This window comes from Gymnoscopelus braueri (assembly GCF_963280865.1).
Source record: "Gymnoscopelus braueri genome assembly, chromosome: 15".
Classification (NCBI taxonomy): Eukaryota; Metazoa; Chordata; class Actinopteri; order Myctophiformes; family Myctophidae; genus Gymnoscopelus; species Gymnoscopelus braueri.
The window spans coordinates 31,752,248-31,769,285 of record NC_137620.1 but is presented as its reverse complement, the minus strand read 5'-3'; the positions used below and the strand labels follow the sequence as shown (position 1 = coordinate 31,769,285).

At 41.5% G+C, this 17,038-nt stretch overlaps 1 protein-coding gene across 1 annotated transcript in view; it reads left to right on the top strand.

Annotated features, from left to right (window-relative positions):
- Nucleotides 1–17,038, top strand: part of LOC308102213 (adhesion G protein-coupled receptor L3) — a gene marked incomplete at its 3' end in the record, with an annotated part of 320,985 nt that overhangs the window by 173,518 nt on the left and 130,429 nt on the right. Inside the window, exon 6 of the mRNA XM_080451813.1 lies at nucleotides 8,735–9,535. Within this exon, the coding sequence (XP_080307939.1) occupies nucleotides 8,735–9,535 (801 nt within the window). The remainder of the gene's footprint in view (nucleotides 1–8,734; nucleotides 9,536–17,038) is intronic.

Here is a 17,038-nt window from a genome sequence, read left to right as displayed (position 1 = left end):
TTAGGTTATTTCTGCTCCAATTGCGGCCACGCTCCTCAGAAAAAAAATCTATTTAATTTTGTTTTCTCCTGTGTTGGAACTTGTCTTTCTCCCCTCATGTCGGCCCCCGGTCTCGGGTGAATGCCCGGTTGGCTGGGCGCCAAGTCCTTGCACCTGTCCCTCACACAGATACGGACGCACGCACGCGCATGTGCATGTGCGTGCGCACACATGTATATACAGTACATGAACACACACTCACTGAGCTTTCCTGCAATGTCAAGGTTATGAGAATGCATAGCTACTTCCCAGCAGGAGGGAGAGAACGAGAGAGACAGAGAACAGGCATGCGCCTCGCAAAGGAAGTAATGTAGGCGGTGAAAATTATGCATCATTTGAGTAAATACGGCATTGATTTGAGTAATGTTATTCAGTGGCGTTATTATTATTATCATCATTATTGTTGTATGTCTCAGGTATAGCACAGCTCAACAGCAAGGTACTAAAGTTCCAACAATTGAACATACTGTATGTAAATTGCATCACAAATTACCGTACGCGTGTAAATCGAATCATGGAATCGTGCGCTGTGTCGCATTAATGATATAGCACACGTATGTTTGTGGCTGTACTGGCAGTCTTGTTATATGCAGATGCCAGAACGCGTTTGCGGTGTGTCGTCTCTGACAGTAATGAAGGTTTGCTGCATGGGTTATATGGGTTATGGGCATAATTGGACTAGGCAGTAACTGTGGTAGTCCTCTCAGATACAGAGTACATAGGGTACTTGTGTGTGAGTTTATTTGATTTGATACGGCAGCGTGGCCAATTAAGTAAGACACAGTCGAGCCATGTGTCCGCCTCCAACTTTGGACGTCTGGCAGAGAGCCTGACCGATACTGGATATCAGTCTGGCTGACATGTCATTATATTATTGGACTCCTTTTTTAGGACATTGGTATATGCAAATGTATGGCGCAGATGTGTCCCATTTTTCTTTCTTTTTTTATCACTTTCAACCTGGTGCCCCTGTTTTGGGCATGTCACAATGCAACACTTTGTGAACTTAGTTTGGCTATTTTCAAAAGATGTTTGAATAGGGCTTAAGTGATTAAATAAAATACTGTTTGTCAGTTTAATATAACTAAACCAAAAAGAGCTGCTTCATAATTTAAGCACATCAGGTCTAATTGTGCCATGGCAGAAATGTTCCAATTGCATTTACTCCCGGTGCCGGGTGCAACAATGGAAGGAACCAGGATTGAGCCATTGTTCAGTGTCTGTAGGATGTTTGGTGTTTTATGCAACATCCTACTCAACAACAGAAACGGCTCGACATTGGTTTTTTTGGTGTATGGTTCTTAGTACCTTCACTATACCTTGCGAGTGAAATATGTAACTGCTAACAGAAAGCATTTAAAGTTATAGCTCATCAGCAGCAGGCTGGAGGCTGCAGGTGTTCTGTACGTTGCCAAGCAATAACAGAAAGCTGCTAAGGGACTATTGCATTAAACAAAAAAGCCCAAATAACGTTTAACTTTTAAGATGAATGATTGGAAGCACATATTTATTTATTTTTTACCCTTGGCGAGGCTCAAGTTGAGAAATCTGTCAAGCGCGTTAAATGTGATCGGCAAAGGTTTTCGTTCTTGTTTACACTACAAATGTAAACCTCTAGTGTTTATTGTGATGTTGATTTTTCACACCCCGCTTGGACCTGTTGCCCACAGCATCGTTCGTTCGGTCGTTGTTGTGAAGTTGATTACACAGAAGCACGATGGGCTACACAGACATCACCCCCATTATCATTGTCATTACTGCAACACAGTTCAGTGAGAAGTCTATTCCTGTATTATGCCTTCACATAACCTCCATTAGCAGGTAATGGGGAAAGAGCCGTTGCCTTTGCCCTTGGCCAATATGAAAACAGCCGATAATTTACCGTGGTACGCGATATACTGCAGTGGATTCCGGATGGCATCGACACGTGCACACACAGCTCCTCCAAGCTTCTCCATGTGCTGCACTTCCTCCCGAGATCAAGGCTGCAATTTATGGAGTGCCCCGGAGCCTCAGACAGTGCAGATGTGTCGTCATCACCGTCATCATTTATATGTCTTTTAGATCCCGGCTTGTCAAAATGTACAGGGTGTACAATGGGTTGGTTTTTTCGTTTCTTCGTATATGAGCCTGTTTTGGAGGCCTGATCGTCTCCTCAAATACTCATCTATTATATTATATTTCTAAAAATGTTTCCCTCTCTTCATATCATGTTCTTCTCAAACCCAAGACAGCAAGAAAGAGATGAAAGAGAGAGAGAGGGAGTATGAAAGAAGGAGAGAGAGGGAGAGAGAGAGAGAGAATGAGAATGGGGAGACGAGGAAAAGGAGCGGATGAGAGAGCTGAGTGCTTTTTAGCGACTCAATGACAGCCGTGACCAAAATCGTATTAGGGTCACAAAGGGGGTGACGGAGCAGGGTGGAGAAGCTCTTTCAAACGAATCAATTCTCAGTTTTTCTCTGCTTTCATACTCCTCCTCCACTTCCATGCACAGCGCAACACCAAAGGGTGCATATCTGGGGCACATGCAGTGTAGGTACGGTACAGCACAACATGCAAGTTACGTAGCAGAACACCAGGAGCAGTCTGAAGGGGGGACAGCTTGACCTTGGCTGAGCTTGACATTGGGGGGCGTGTATCTGCTTTGCATCCGGTGGCGTCAAGAGCCCATCAGGGGCGGGATGTGCAGCCGTTGCCACGGGGGGGGGGGGGGGGGGGGGCACTTACATATCGGAATGTCAAGGGATCTCATCTCACCTCCCTGGCCTGTTGCCTCTCTATACTGTAGACACTACTTCACACCTCCCCTGCTGTTAATGCCTTTTTCTATAGATCATTACCCTCTGTTCCCCCATGCCGCCGTTCGAGCAATCGCTCAATCAGGACCGCCAAGCCGCCCCGCAATTCCTCTTTCATGGCCCTGTCACTGTGGGAGGCGAGGCGAGGAGGCGTCGATTGAGGGAGGTTCTGTTGTCTATTCAGTCCTTTCAGGTCTAGATATCGTCCAGGTATTGACGGCGTTGAGTCTCTCGACTCTTTACCGCACTGCATATATATCGCAGTTTTACCATAATGACACATAGTGAAGCACCCCCCGAGCTACCTCTCCCGACACATGCTGACCTCAATCCCTCTTTCTTTTTTTGTCATTGGCTCACCTCACCTTAGTATTGCACTCTACCTCTCATAACCCTCCCTTCTCATCTTTCAACCTTTGCTCTCTCACCCTCCTGCAACCCCCCCCCCCCCACCCCCCACCCCCCTTGCAATCATCAGCCTGTCTCTGGTGTTCTCTCCATTTGGAGGAGAGGGCCCCGTGTAAGCCCTGGTAACAGAGGTTAATCCTCTCTTATTAGAGCTAGGATTATGGGGAGGAAAGGGACAGGAGCAGGCACGCCGAGGGCAGATGCCTGGTTCGCCTGTGTCGGTAGCCCCCACCAGCTGGGAGACCCCAGTAAAAACACATCAAAGGGCATCATACGGCCATGTTTGCAGTAGGCACTGTAGCACATAATAATGTCGTGTAGTGCAGTGTGTACAGTAGCGGTTAGCTTGAATACACCGTCTCAGACTTCATTGCGAATGCCAAGTAGTGTAGGAAAGGGGTGAAATTTGCAGTGTATTTGTGTTTCTCTGGCAGCTGTGGACATAACATTTAGAGATATAGGCAATTTTCCAACACGCTGAAAGCAAATGTCACCGCCCGGTTCATTCGGGCACCATCTTCGAAAACGCAGGCAGTAAGTTCTGACTAACAAGACTCTTGTCTTTTTGAATGGGGAGTCGTATAAATCTTAAGGTTCTGACATTGCCAGCCACTTGTGAATTGTATACAAGATGGAGCGTTAACTGTTTTCACAGTCAAACTTTTTTCCACCCCAAATACCAAAGCTTGACTGCATGCGCCACCCGCCTTGGTGAACATTCAGTACAATTCTATGATTGTCTTTTCCACACATGTTTATGAGAGAACACTTCTTTCCTCCTTCTATATGTCTTCCAGTTGCCTTTAATATACGTTCCGTCCAACTTTAATATAATATTATATCTGTCTCTTTCCTACAGGTTGACGAGAGAAACTGCTTTCTTCCTCCTTTTCCAACACTGAATGCTTTCTATTCCACTAACCTCGTGTTCTTCTTGTGCTGTTGCTTGAAAGTTAGCTGGAAAGTAAACTCTCCAATTATCACTAATCATTAATCTGTTATTTATTTCTCTGTCTTTCTCTCCCCCTCATGCCTAAAAATAGAAGTGGAGCAAAAAGGTAACTAAATGCCAACTTCTTTACTTAACGTGGGTTTTCCGTATGGGCACACGCTTCTGGTCTTGGTGATGGGGTTGCTATGGCAACGTGTTGTCTGATACCTGTGTTCATTGTCTGCTTCATTGAGGTGGATCCAAGCATGTCTTTCATGGGGAAAAATTAGACCATCAGGGAGGTTGAAAGGGTAAAAAAATAAGATAATGAGCAATTATCAATCAATATGTACGCAGCAATATCAGAAATATTGAACACGACGCAGTACCAATTAGGGCTAAAGCGATTACCGACGAGTAAATTGCTTCATATATAACAGACCAACAGCCTTATTGCAACGTAGCCAGGGTTATTAAACACACGCTCATATTGAAAAGGACATAATGCAGCCATATGGCTTCATAAATATTATGTTTATACAATTACACCTTCATAATAACATGAAGATTTATAAATTGTTGATATAAAATTATATATTCAGCGACTAAATAATAAGCTAAAGTGCGTGTGAATAACTGTGAGTGAAAAAAGATCCCATGCTTTATAGAGCATTATAGCTACCGATCCTAGCATGCCACTTAGAATACCGTAATTATGTATTCTCGTTTAATATACTATAGCATCAAAGATCAAACATCTTTATGTGCTTTAAATAAAGTGACAGATATATTTTTATATATATATTTTAAGATTATTATTTGCAGATGTATTTATTCTACAGACCTAAGTAACTCTAATTCAAAGTTTTAGTTGTTGGCATTAAGAACAATTAGACATTTTTTTATGGCCAAATATTCATAACCAACTTCTCCAACATGTGTGCATAGTACTTTATAGCCATGGTAAATTTTACCCCAACAAACTGCACTTTCATTATGCTATTTCCTAGCTTTAAAATAATAAACCTCCTATAATAACCTAAAGTTATTCTGCTGTTGCTTTCTCAGCTGCATAATATTAAAGTAGAGGTGTATAACGCGATCAATAGCTTGTTCAATAAGATGTCAGCATTTTTGATTATAGCTCTAACATGACGATGGCTTATAGCCTTCAGGGAATAGCCCGGTCAATATTGGAGAAAGATCATAGATATTCATATTCCTAGGTAACTTATCTGCACTGCACAATGCCGCGGAACAGAGGCCTGGGATTGCACCACGGCCCCAGGGCATTGTGTTTCTAATGCAATATTTTCCCCTACTGGGGAATATTGTCACCGAGCCACATTGCAGCAAGTTAACTTCAAAGATCCAAGGTGAAATATGCAATTATTGACAAGGCAGTTAAGAATCTTGTTACCAAACATATTCAAACCAACTTCTCCTTTTTATGTGCAAGCTATTAATGAACAAAATATTAAATATAAAGTCCCAAGACAAGTGTTGTATTTCTAATGCAGTAGATATATAATATCGTAAAAAGTAGAATAAATAGGTGGTTTATTGTCCATAGTGAGAGCATTTTGTTTCCACTGCCAGTAGACCTGAAACAGACAGACGCATTGAAACACAGCACAAGCAACAAAATAAGCACACAGGTAGACATACATAGAGACATCAATGCAAGACTGTATCCATCACACTTAAATAAACACAATCTATGCCACAGCATAGGTTATCGACAGCTCCAAGTCTAGCTAATATTATTCAGAATATCATACAATGTATTAATGTAGCCTCGCGTTGCCAGACAATATCACACGACACACTGCGTGGATAGGCTAAAGTGCGATGCAATTTCGCAAAGGCAGATTCGGCTGGAACCAGGCTAGTATTAATGAGCAGTAAACAATGCTTTTATAGAAACATTTTGTTTTGAAGACTATCGGTACCCCATGAAAGTCATCATGTTTTCTGTCATTCACGCTTCCATCTCTGGTGTGTTAAAAGGTCATCAGTTATAAGGTCCTCAGCCAGCACATAGTGTGCCTCTTCTACTTTATAAGTAGCCTATAGTCTTTCTTTTCAAAAGATAGCAAGAAAACTTATAGCGTTTAGCAGCCCCAACTGCCGAGGTGCGTGCCGAGGCGCGATGTCGCCGGCATCGCATCACACCACATTTCTCACCAGCAGGTAAACAACATGTTTAATCTTAAGTGATTACAGAGGAATGGTAACCACCACCCCTCTCTTCACCTCTCTCCTTCTGAGAACGCAGCTATTTACCTCCACTAGACGGCTCTACGGATAGAACCTGTCAACGCAGTGTCAGGCTACCAGCCTCTCTGAATGAAAGGAGCTGTCACGCGCACACGCTGTGTGTTTTTGGTTGTTGTTTGTGATGTACTCTGGCCCACCCCATCAACTCAGACACAAAAATGAGGGAATGCCGTCTTAATCCTTTATCTTTATTTTCCACCAGGCTATGAGTATTAACCCATTAAGGCCTGAGTCCGCTTCTTAAAATGTTTTGTAAATCCTAACTGATTTTTGAAAAAAAAAAATATATATATATATATTTTTTACGATTTTTCAAAAATAGCAGATATACAAGCTCATAGCGCGGCACCGAGTGCCAAAGAAATCTAAAATGACACAGATGCGTTCGCGGTCTTAATGGGTTAAGCAGAGCCAAAATCTCTCGGCACAAGGGCTCTTTTTTTCAACATTTCGCCGAAGCAATTGGCCACTTTTGACAAAGAATTACCAAGATCTTTTGCCAGTATTATTTGGCAGAAGATGTCCTTAATGCATCAGTAAAAGTGTTAACTGCAGCTAATAGATATTGTACGGTGGATCTTCATACCTTACCGTGCTGCCTAAGTGAACGAGGAGGCTACTTATACAGACATTTTTTTAAGTAGACATTATGCTCCCTCGTTGGCAACGCTTCGCTTTGATCGTCTCCTCTGGGACACATAAAACTACCCTCCCTATATTTAAAAGTCATATCAGAAGAAGCCTTTTCTAAGCTCTTCTATAGAGATAAAGGCAGCTTGAAATTGACTTAGAAGTCCAGTAGAATCCATACTGAAATGTAATTTGCCCATCCACTGGCCGTCATGCAGTTTGCATGAAGTAATTTGTTTAGTGTGGCGGAATTGTAAATTACGCCTCAGACAAATAAGATCATATGTGGCTGAAATAATGGAAAATAGGCTCATATCATTACCTGGATTGAGTAATTACTGTGTTTTGCCCCGGTAGGGGGCAGCTGCTGCCAATAATCACAGTGTACCATTTATCAAAATCTTGTAGTATTGGGTTTGTGTAATGTTATCTATTATTGGTTGTTATTTCTTAACAACTTGTGGCAGAATATTTGATATTGACCGAGTGGATGGAATGAGATGATTACATTGGTGTCATTCTCATTATTCATTCTCATTTTGTTAGAGGAGAAAGAGGCTATATGACTTGACGTGTGTGTGTGTGTGGGTGTGTGTGTGTGTGTGTGTGTGTGTGTGTGTGTGTGTGTGTGCGCGCGTGTGCTGTAGATAAACATTTTGCCTGCACATCACGTTTCTTCCCCCCATCATGTTGGTATACATGTGCCATCATTCTGTATGCTAATTGTCATCAGGGTCAAAGACTGGCGGGCCACATGTAGTGGATTTAGACTTGCATAATTACAAAATGTTTTTTTAAGTGATTACAATTACTGCACATCTTGAAATACTATAGGTCATGATGTGTCTGTGAATCAGAATAAGACTTATTTCGGAGGCAAAGCAATCCCTAATAGATATCCTAAGGAGTACACAATCTCCTTAAATTAATTAGATTTGAGTAGAACCGCCTCAACCCTGATGAAAATGACGTACAGCAGCTCAACCTCTTGACCCTTTGCAGTGGACAGGAATGAGCTTCAGAGTTTATCTTCCCTTGCATTGTCTGCTGTTGTCTGCAGTACGCCTCACTCAGTGGTGGAAAGTAACTAAGTACATTTACTTAAGTACTGTACTTAAGTACAATTTTGAGGTATTTGTACTTTACTTGAGTATTTCCAATTTCCAATACTTTTACTTCTACTCCACTACATCTCAGAGGCAAATATTGTACTTTTTACTCCACTACAATTATTTGAAAACTTTAGTTACTAGTTACTTTTCAGATATAAACTATGATATAATGAAACATACATTAACCACTTTAGCCATATTTTATACCTAGGCTATTTGAAAATAGCAGATCTACAAGCTCACAACGCGTCGCATCGCGACGCGTTGTGAGCTTGTAGATCGGCTATTTTCAAATATTTAGTACTTTTACTTTTGGTACTTTAAGTACATTTTGATGCCAATACTTTTGTACTTTTACTCAAGTACATTTTTTATTTCTGACTTTTACTTGTAACAGAGTATTTTTATATTGCAGTATTGGTACTTTTACTTAAGTAAAGAATTTGAGTACTTTTTCCACCACTGGCCTCACTGGGCTCCTCTTGCATACCAAAGTAACTCTCTGCTCTGTCTTTTTCCCATTTTTGGCTCCTCAGTATTCCTGTGCCCAGGGCTTCTGCGAGGGGTGTACCAGAGCGAACACCTCTTTGAATCGGATCACCAGTCTGGAGCGTGGTGCAAAGATCCCCTTCAGGCCTCCGACAAGATATACTACATGCCCTGGACGCCTTACCGCACGGACACGTTGACCGAATACTCCTCCAAGGAAGACTTCATCGCCGGGAGACCGACGACGACGTACAAACTCCCGCACCGCGTCGACGGAACGGGTTTCGTCGTCTACGACGGGGCGCTTTTCTTCAACAAGGAGCGCACCCGCAACATCGTCAAGTTCGACCTGCGGACTCGCATCAAGAGCGGCGAGGCCATCATCGCCAACGCCAACTACCACGACACGTCGCCGTACCGCTGGGGAGGGAAGTCGGACATCGACCTGGCGGTGGACGAAAACGGCCTGTGGGTCATCTACGCGACGGAGCAGAACAACGGGCGGATCGTCATCAGCCAGCTGAATCCGTACACGCTGCGCGTCGAGGGGACCTGGGACACGGCGTACGACAAGCGCTCGGCCTCCAACGCCTTTATGATCTGCGGGATCCTCTACGTGGTCAAGTCGGTGTACGAGGACGACGACAACGAGGCGACCGGGAACAAAGTCGATTACGTCTTCAACACGGAGCTGAGCAAGGACGGCTTCCTGGACGTCCCGTTCCCAAACTCGTACCAGTACATCGCCGCCGTGGATTACAACCCCCGGGACAATCTGCTGTACGTGTGGAACAATTACCACGTGGTCAAGTACTCCCTGGATTTTGGAGCACTGGACAACAGACTAGGTAAGCCTAGTTTTTCTTCTTTACATATTTGCACGTCACAAACTGAAAACCCCTGATTGTTAACCCTTTAAGACCTGAGGCGATTCTTAAAAAAACAGTTTTTGGAAAAAAAATCTAAAGTTTTTTTTTCACGATTTTTCAAAAATAGCAGATCTACAAGCTCATAGCGCGGCACTCGGTGCCGCGCTATGAGCTTGTATATCTGCTATTTTTGAATAGCCTAAAGAAATCTAAAAGTGACACAAATGCGTTCCAGGTCTTAATGGGTTAATTTAACACAGAGGCAGTAAGGATTAACAGTAAGGATTTTACGGCGCAACTAAGCAATTCATTACCAAGGTCCGGTGACATCAGGGATGGTACACCTACTCAGTGACACGTGGTTGAGATTAAACATGTTCATAGATTTATGTACAGTTGAAAGAGAGTTCAAGAGTGGTACCGGTAGTTTGACGGCAGTGGTCCAATCATTACCCAGCATAGTGTTCCACACGGGTGATAATGAAAGATCCTGTCAGCAGCACACAGATTCCCATGTATTATTTGTGAGCCAAAATAGTCAACATGGATGTTGTGTTCCTGACGTGGGTGTGTCAATATTCCTCTGCCTCTGTCTCTCTTCCCCTTTATTTGGAGATTGGATTAAGTGCATAGACCTAGTAGGTGAAATAAAATGCAATTAAAGCTAGTGTTCTTGTGGCGCGTTGTCCCTTTTCATTAGACCCACCTTTTTCGCCCTTTAGCACCAGCTGTACCGATTCTGCGGCTGCTGTGTCCAACTTGCGAGACCATCTGTTGCGCTGCCGATAAACATAAAGGTTTACGGGCCTCAAACTAGAGGCCACACTGTCAGACTTTGACTTTAGTGGTAAGAAATCAGGATGGAATGGCTTTTTTGATGAAAATGGAAGTAGCCTCACAATTCTACTTAATTTAGTTATTTTGTGAGTTTGTCTTCGACAAGCTTAAAGAAAAGTTATATTTCTATATTTTTGTGAGTGGTCAGTAAGTCAAGCTGAAACTCTACACCTTAGCAGGGTTAGGGTTAGCAAAATGTTTACAAAAGCACACACAATCAAACAATAAAATACCAGGTGCTGGACAGAAAAACTGAAAAATAGAGTCTGCACACTGGACCATGCTCCCATGCATATTTATTCCCACATTATTATATTAATATTATATTACATTTTGCAGACTATTTTTAGGTTTTTATGGTGATAATTAGCTATACGTGTGGAAAGATGATTCCATGCCACCCCTTTGCAGTTTAAGTTTATCACAAAATGCTGGAGAAAATAAGTAAACGACCACAAAACATAGTGTTGGACGTGCAGTTGCTCTCACCAGTACTGTCATACAGCGTGATAATGTATTTTTGTTTTTGTTTTGTTTTTCGCAGAAGGCAGGTAATAGGATTAGCAATGATGACTGCAGTCACACAGTGTAAAAGACCAACGGAATCTTTCAATGCTCAGGAACGATATACCATTCCACTTGTGAGACAAAAATTTGAAATTATTATAATCATAAGGTACTTGGATATAATATGGAGGGTACCGTATGCTTGGTGAATAACACTGAACAAGCCATTCACAATTTTATCTCAAACTTTTCCTTTTTTTTTCTGTCATCTTTGCAAAGCTCGCATTAACTTGTCAAGATTCTTTAGGGAAGTGTACATTTTTCACTCCATTGTTCTTTTAGTGAAATAAAGAAAGTGTTTGATGTGGAGCCACGTATGGAGGGAGATAAAGGAAGTGTTTTGACACGCCGAGGTAATTCTTTGTGGTAGCTCATCAACAGTCCCAGGCAGGAATGTCACAAGTTATATCACTGTGAAGTCTCCTCTCTCGCCTACTGGAAATCGTTACTCTCACCTGCTGCTTGCTAGTTTCTTTTCACCCCCCCCCCTTTTTTTTTTCTCCTTCTCAAGCCTTTGGGTACATACAGTATATTGTAGAGCAGTGGTTTTCATACTTTTGGTGGCCAAGGCACACCGATGGGCGAGTGAAAATCTCAAGGCACACATGAATTCACAGTGAAAATAGCTCACAATGCACACAGTGACTGTTGCTTGTTATATTAGTTAGCTTCTGTATTGGGAAAAGAGTGCACATTAAGTACTGATATAGTCAATACTAAAAAATAGCTATAATAATGTGCATAAAATGCCAAGGCACACCTGAACACACACCGTTTGGGAACCGCTGCTGTAGAAAGTCCTTTTCCAAAGATCTGAATGTTCTCTTAAACATAAACGCGTACACACACACACACACACACACACACACACACACACACACACACACACACACACACACACACACACACACATACACACACACACATGCACACATGCACACGCACACACATGCACACGCACACACAAAGACGCGTGCACACAGACTGTAATAGACCCCTCTATCATTGTAAGAGAGTTTTGTCTTCCACTCCTGTTGTTGTGAAGAATGGGCTGACCTCCAAAACAGCAGTCAAGGACCCCGGCTCCACTGACGGGGCCTGGAAGGAGCTAGATGGAGCTGATGAATAGTGCTAGTAAACTGATAAATAAAGCGGACGGACGGAGTAAATGAACAAATAAAAAAAAGGCAGATAAACAGAGCGGACCCGGGGAGTTGAGTGTGTGAGTGAGTGAGTGATCGGACGCATCCCTGCATGAACAATGAATCGTTCAGGTTGTTCCAGCTGCCCATCTTGATCACGGTGAATTCTCCCGTCCGTATTCTCTCATTATGATCTCTCTTTTAACCTATTAAGACCGGGAACGCATCTGTGTCATTTTAGATTTTTTGGGAGCTATTCAAAAATAGCAGATCTACAAGGCAAGCTCATAGCGCGGCACCGAGTGCCGCGCTAAGAGCTTGTAGATCTGCTATTTTGGGAAAAATCTTGATCATTTTTTGCAAATCTTTGAATATATATATATTATCATTTTTTAAAGCGAATTGTTTTTACTCAAATCTTTGCTTCTGGGAACAACATATTTTGAGATGGGGGTCCGTGGCCAAATACATATACATTTTGGGGTCCTTGACATGAAAACGTTTGAGAACCACTGACATAGTAACATAAAGTTTTTTCAAAAAACTGTTAGGATTTAGAAGAGATTTGTAGAATCCCCAGAAGCAAAGATTTGAGTTAAAATGTTCGCTTTAAAAAACGATATTCAAAGATTTGCACAAATGTTCACGATTTTTTTTTTAAATAGCAGATCTACAAGCTCATAGTGCGGCACTCGGTGCCGCGCTATGAGCTTGTAGATCTGCTATTTTTGAATAGCCCAAAGACATCTTAAAATGACACACATGCGTTCCCCTCCCGGCCTTAAACGGTTAATAACATGGCCGTAGTGCTTGTTAGGGCCCGCCAGACACGCTCTCTCTCTCTGCTCTCTCTCTCTCCGTTTCCCCATGCACTTCCTCCACACACACCCCCACACACACACACACACACACACACCCCTCTTGGGCATTCCGTGCACGATCTGCCACGGGATATGGGCAACGGAGCAGGAGAGCCGTGCCCGCCGCGGGCCTACAGCTGGGGCCTGGCACCGCGTTGCGATAGCTCACGGTTCAGGGCGTATACTGTAGTACACGCTGCAGTGCATTAGGCAGCAGGGAGTCGAGAGGGAGATCTGTGACGGTTCAGAGACGTATACTTAGTCCATGAGCCAGAGCCCCAAAATTGAGCAATGATTATCGAAAGAGTGGGCAAAACCAAACCTATATTAAATTGTTCATAGGGTCAATACGAGTAAATAAATATATGATAACCTCTCCACAGGAGCAGCTTTTTCATGATTATCACACATTTTGTTATTTTCCCCATACGTACATGACTGGTGAAAAAATTACAAAATTTAAAAAAGAGTTATCATAATGAAACTTCCTGAGTTGATTACTTGCATGAAGACAATGATTTATCGTATTACAAGTTTTCTGAAATTGTATATTTAAATATGCAAATTAGGCATTCGAAAATATGCCCAAATTTGCATAACTTTCCAGAATCAACATTGGAACATTGGACAAAGCCAGAGTCGACATACTTATTTCATTTTGTTAAGATGTTGGAGTCAAAGGTTTTTAACGAGGGAATATTCAATATCTGGCTCGATTTTGGGGCTCTGGCTCATGGACTAAATGCCTAATTTGCATATTTAAATTTGCAATTTCAGAAAACTTGTAATACGATAAATCATTGTCTTCATGTAAGTAATCAACTCAGGAAGTTTCATTATGATAACTCTTTTTTAAATGTTGTAATTTTTTTCACCTGTCATGTACGTATGGGGAAAATAACAAAATGTGTGATAACCATGAAAAAGCTGCTCCTGTGGAGAGGTTATCATATATTTATTTACTCGTATTGACCCTATGAACAATTTAATATAGGTATGGTTTTGCCCACTCTTTCGATAATGAAATCTTGTCTGGCTCATGGACTAACTGTAGTCTAGTGTACGGATGATTTAGTTATTGTGCGTCACTGATGTGAGATGCTCACGGAGCCTTCACTGACCTTTTAGACGTGATTTCTTAGATTTGCGTCGGCAAAGTTTCCTCCGGATCACGTGCAATCCCCAGGAAGTTAAGACGGAACTGTCTATTATACTGCTCATAACTTCAGACCTAAACATTAAAAAAATTAACACGGCTCCACCAGGATGTAAAAAATTAGGCCACACCGATAAATCAGCGCAGAGGCCAGAAATCACAGCGTATCGTATTACTTTAGTTTAAACAACTACGGCATAGACCACAATTCTATAATCAGTGTAATGCAGCGGTCCATTATAGTGAAACCTCCCTCCTATAGTTGTGACAAGACTTAAGAGTTGATTCTTGTGTCCCTTGGTGGTCATGCTGCTCCAGTTTCATGGCAATCTGGTCATTTGATTTGAAGATGTCTTGTGTGCAAGTGGGAGTTTTGGCCTACAGGTGGCTCCAGAGGAAAGGCCATGGAGTCGCCAATAATCAGTAGGGTCCATCCTCCGGGCAGCAAGAAGGTGCACAGATTCCATAGCAATCCAGCCAGTAGTTTTCAAGATCAGCTGAACTTAACTGCATTATTCTCCAGGCATGGAAAAAAAAACGTAGCTCACAAGTTCAGATGTCATGCCCTCCATCTACTGTCACTGTTTCCATCTTCATTAACTTGAAGCGCCTTCGTTCCATCTCCTCCTCGTGGTCATCATCTGATCACATTGATTAGTCTTCATACTTCCATATTTGGACACTAGTCTCCCTTCCTTAAGCCTTGTTATTTGATTGATTGATTGAATACTTTATTAACAGTTTGCTGACTGTAAAGAGGTACGGTTTACAAAGATTGTTAAAAGGATAACACAAAAAGCCCTGGGGGCTTGTTTCCATTGTGGTCCTGTGTATTCAATTCATCAAGACATTGAAAAAAACAATAATAAACAAGCCATAATCGACACTAGTAGCAATGAACGTAAGCAACGTATTATGTACAGTGAACAAAGATTCACGATGAAAACGATTTATACTTTGTCATATGAGGAGCTTGTATCTTTGCTATTTATGCCGCGCGACGTTGTCGTACGACCAAGCATAAATGAAGCATTAGAGCGTTGCGATGAAAAAATGCAGAGGTCTGAATTACCCGATAGACAGCTGCATACTTGCTGCTGTGACCTCCTGACCTGCAAAGGTTTGACCTTTTCCAACCTCACGCGACACTGAAAATAACTTTGGGCCTGTGATGTATTCCTGCTGACACACAGTGGTGGAAAAAGTACTCACATTTAAGTAAAAGTATCAATACTGCAATGTGTTACAAGTAAAAGTCCAGTAATCAAAATGTACTTAAAGTACCAAAAGTAAAAGTAGTCATTATGCTGAATGTCCCGTTTCACAAGTTATCATTATGTCTAAAATGTATAAACAATCTTTTGAAAATAGAAGATCTACGAGCTCACAACGCAGCTTGTAGATCGGCTATTTTCAAATAGCCAATGTTTAAATAGGGCTGAAGTGGTTAATTGTAATAATAATCAAAATCTACAAAGTAACGTAACATTTTCAAATAATTGTAGTGGAGTAAAAGTACAATATTTGTCTCTGAGATGTAGTGGAGTAAAAGCATAAAGTATAGAACATTGGAAATACTCCAGTAAAGTAAAAGTACCTCAAAAGTGTTCTTAAGTACAGTACTTGAGTACATGTACTTACTTACTTTACACCACTGACAACCACACGCATAAATATAAAGTTCATTTCTTTGATCACACCTTCTTTTGTCTAACGCCGGCTGGAAGTTAGATTCGCGGCCGACGGAAATATGGTGATCTCTTGTTTTATGCCGTTCATAAAGGGAAAAGAGAAAACTCATTTATTTTTGCTGCTCTTGGAGCGCAACTCAAAGGAACCCTTCAAGGTTGTGAAAGTGCTGAGTGTAAACCACTGTTGGGAGACATAATTGCTGTCAGTGTGACAGATGCCATAGTCTTTTAAGTAAGAAGGCTGCTTTCAAGGACAGACACTACATGCCAACGTCTTCTTCCATGACAACTGCTGTTGTTAATCATATTTAAATTCATTTGTTTGGGCTGGGGCGGGGGGATCCACATATAATGCTCATATTTCTCAGAAAAAAATCTTTGTGCCATTTATGCACTGTATCTTTCATCATTTGATGTAGAATATGCAGTGGTGAGTAGGAAATGAAATGTGCTTTTCTTCAACAACTAAAAAAGTGATGAAAAAGAACAAAAAGTAATGGGTAATGAATGTGAACAAAATACATGAACAAATGCAAGCACCAGAAAGAAGTTTGTTTTGAAATCTCTTAGCTTTCATGGCAACAATACATGGGCCTGTTTAATGTGGATTGAAAGGAACACAATTCTAAAATCTATCTATCTATCTATCTATCTATCTATCTATCTATCTATCTATCTATCTATCTATCTATCTATCTATCTATCTATCTATCTATCTATCTATCTATCTATCTATCTATCTATCGCTTTTGAAAGGTTTCATACAGTAGCTAATCGATCATAATTGGTCACAACAATTATAATTTTAGCCTACTAGTGGCTGTATAACACCCCTAAGCCAAAATGTCCACTTATTCTCTGTTTTAAAGGCACTGTACTGTAGCGTTTTAAGTATGTTACTTTAGTTCTTTAGCGTTTGCTGGTTTAGCAGTAATGTTAAAAAAATGAATGTCCTTTCTTCCCCCTTTTTTCCCCACTAGTGAGAGCACAGGGCTCTAAAAACACCTTGTGCCTTACTTTGTGCCCATATTATGAACTAGCAACGGTGGCATTAGAAACACCCAAATGTGCTGATGCCATGCGCTTTAGACCATGTGCCATAGAACGGTCAAATAGAGCCCTTAGTCTTGTTTCAATCAGGACGTATTTAGGCTACCATTAAATATGCATTTCATGTGAAAAACAAACAAAGTAAAGACATAAGGAACATAGTAAGCAGTAAATAGTAC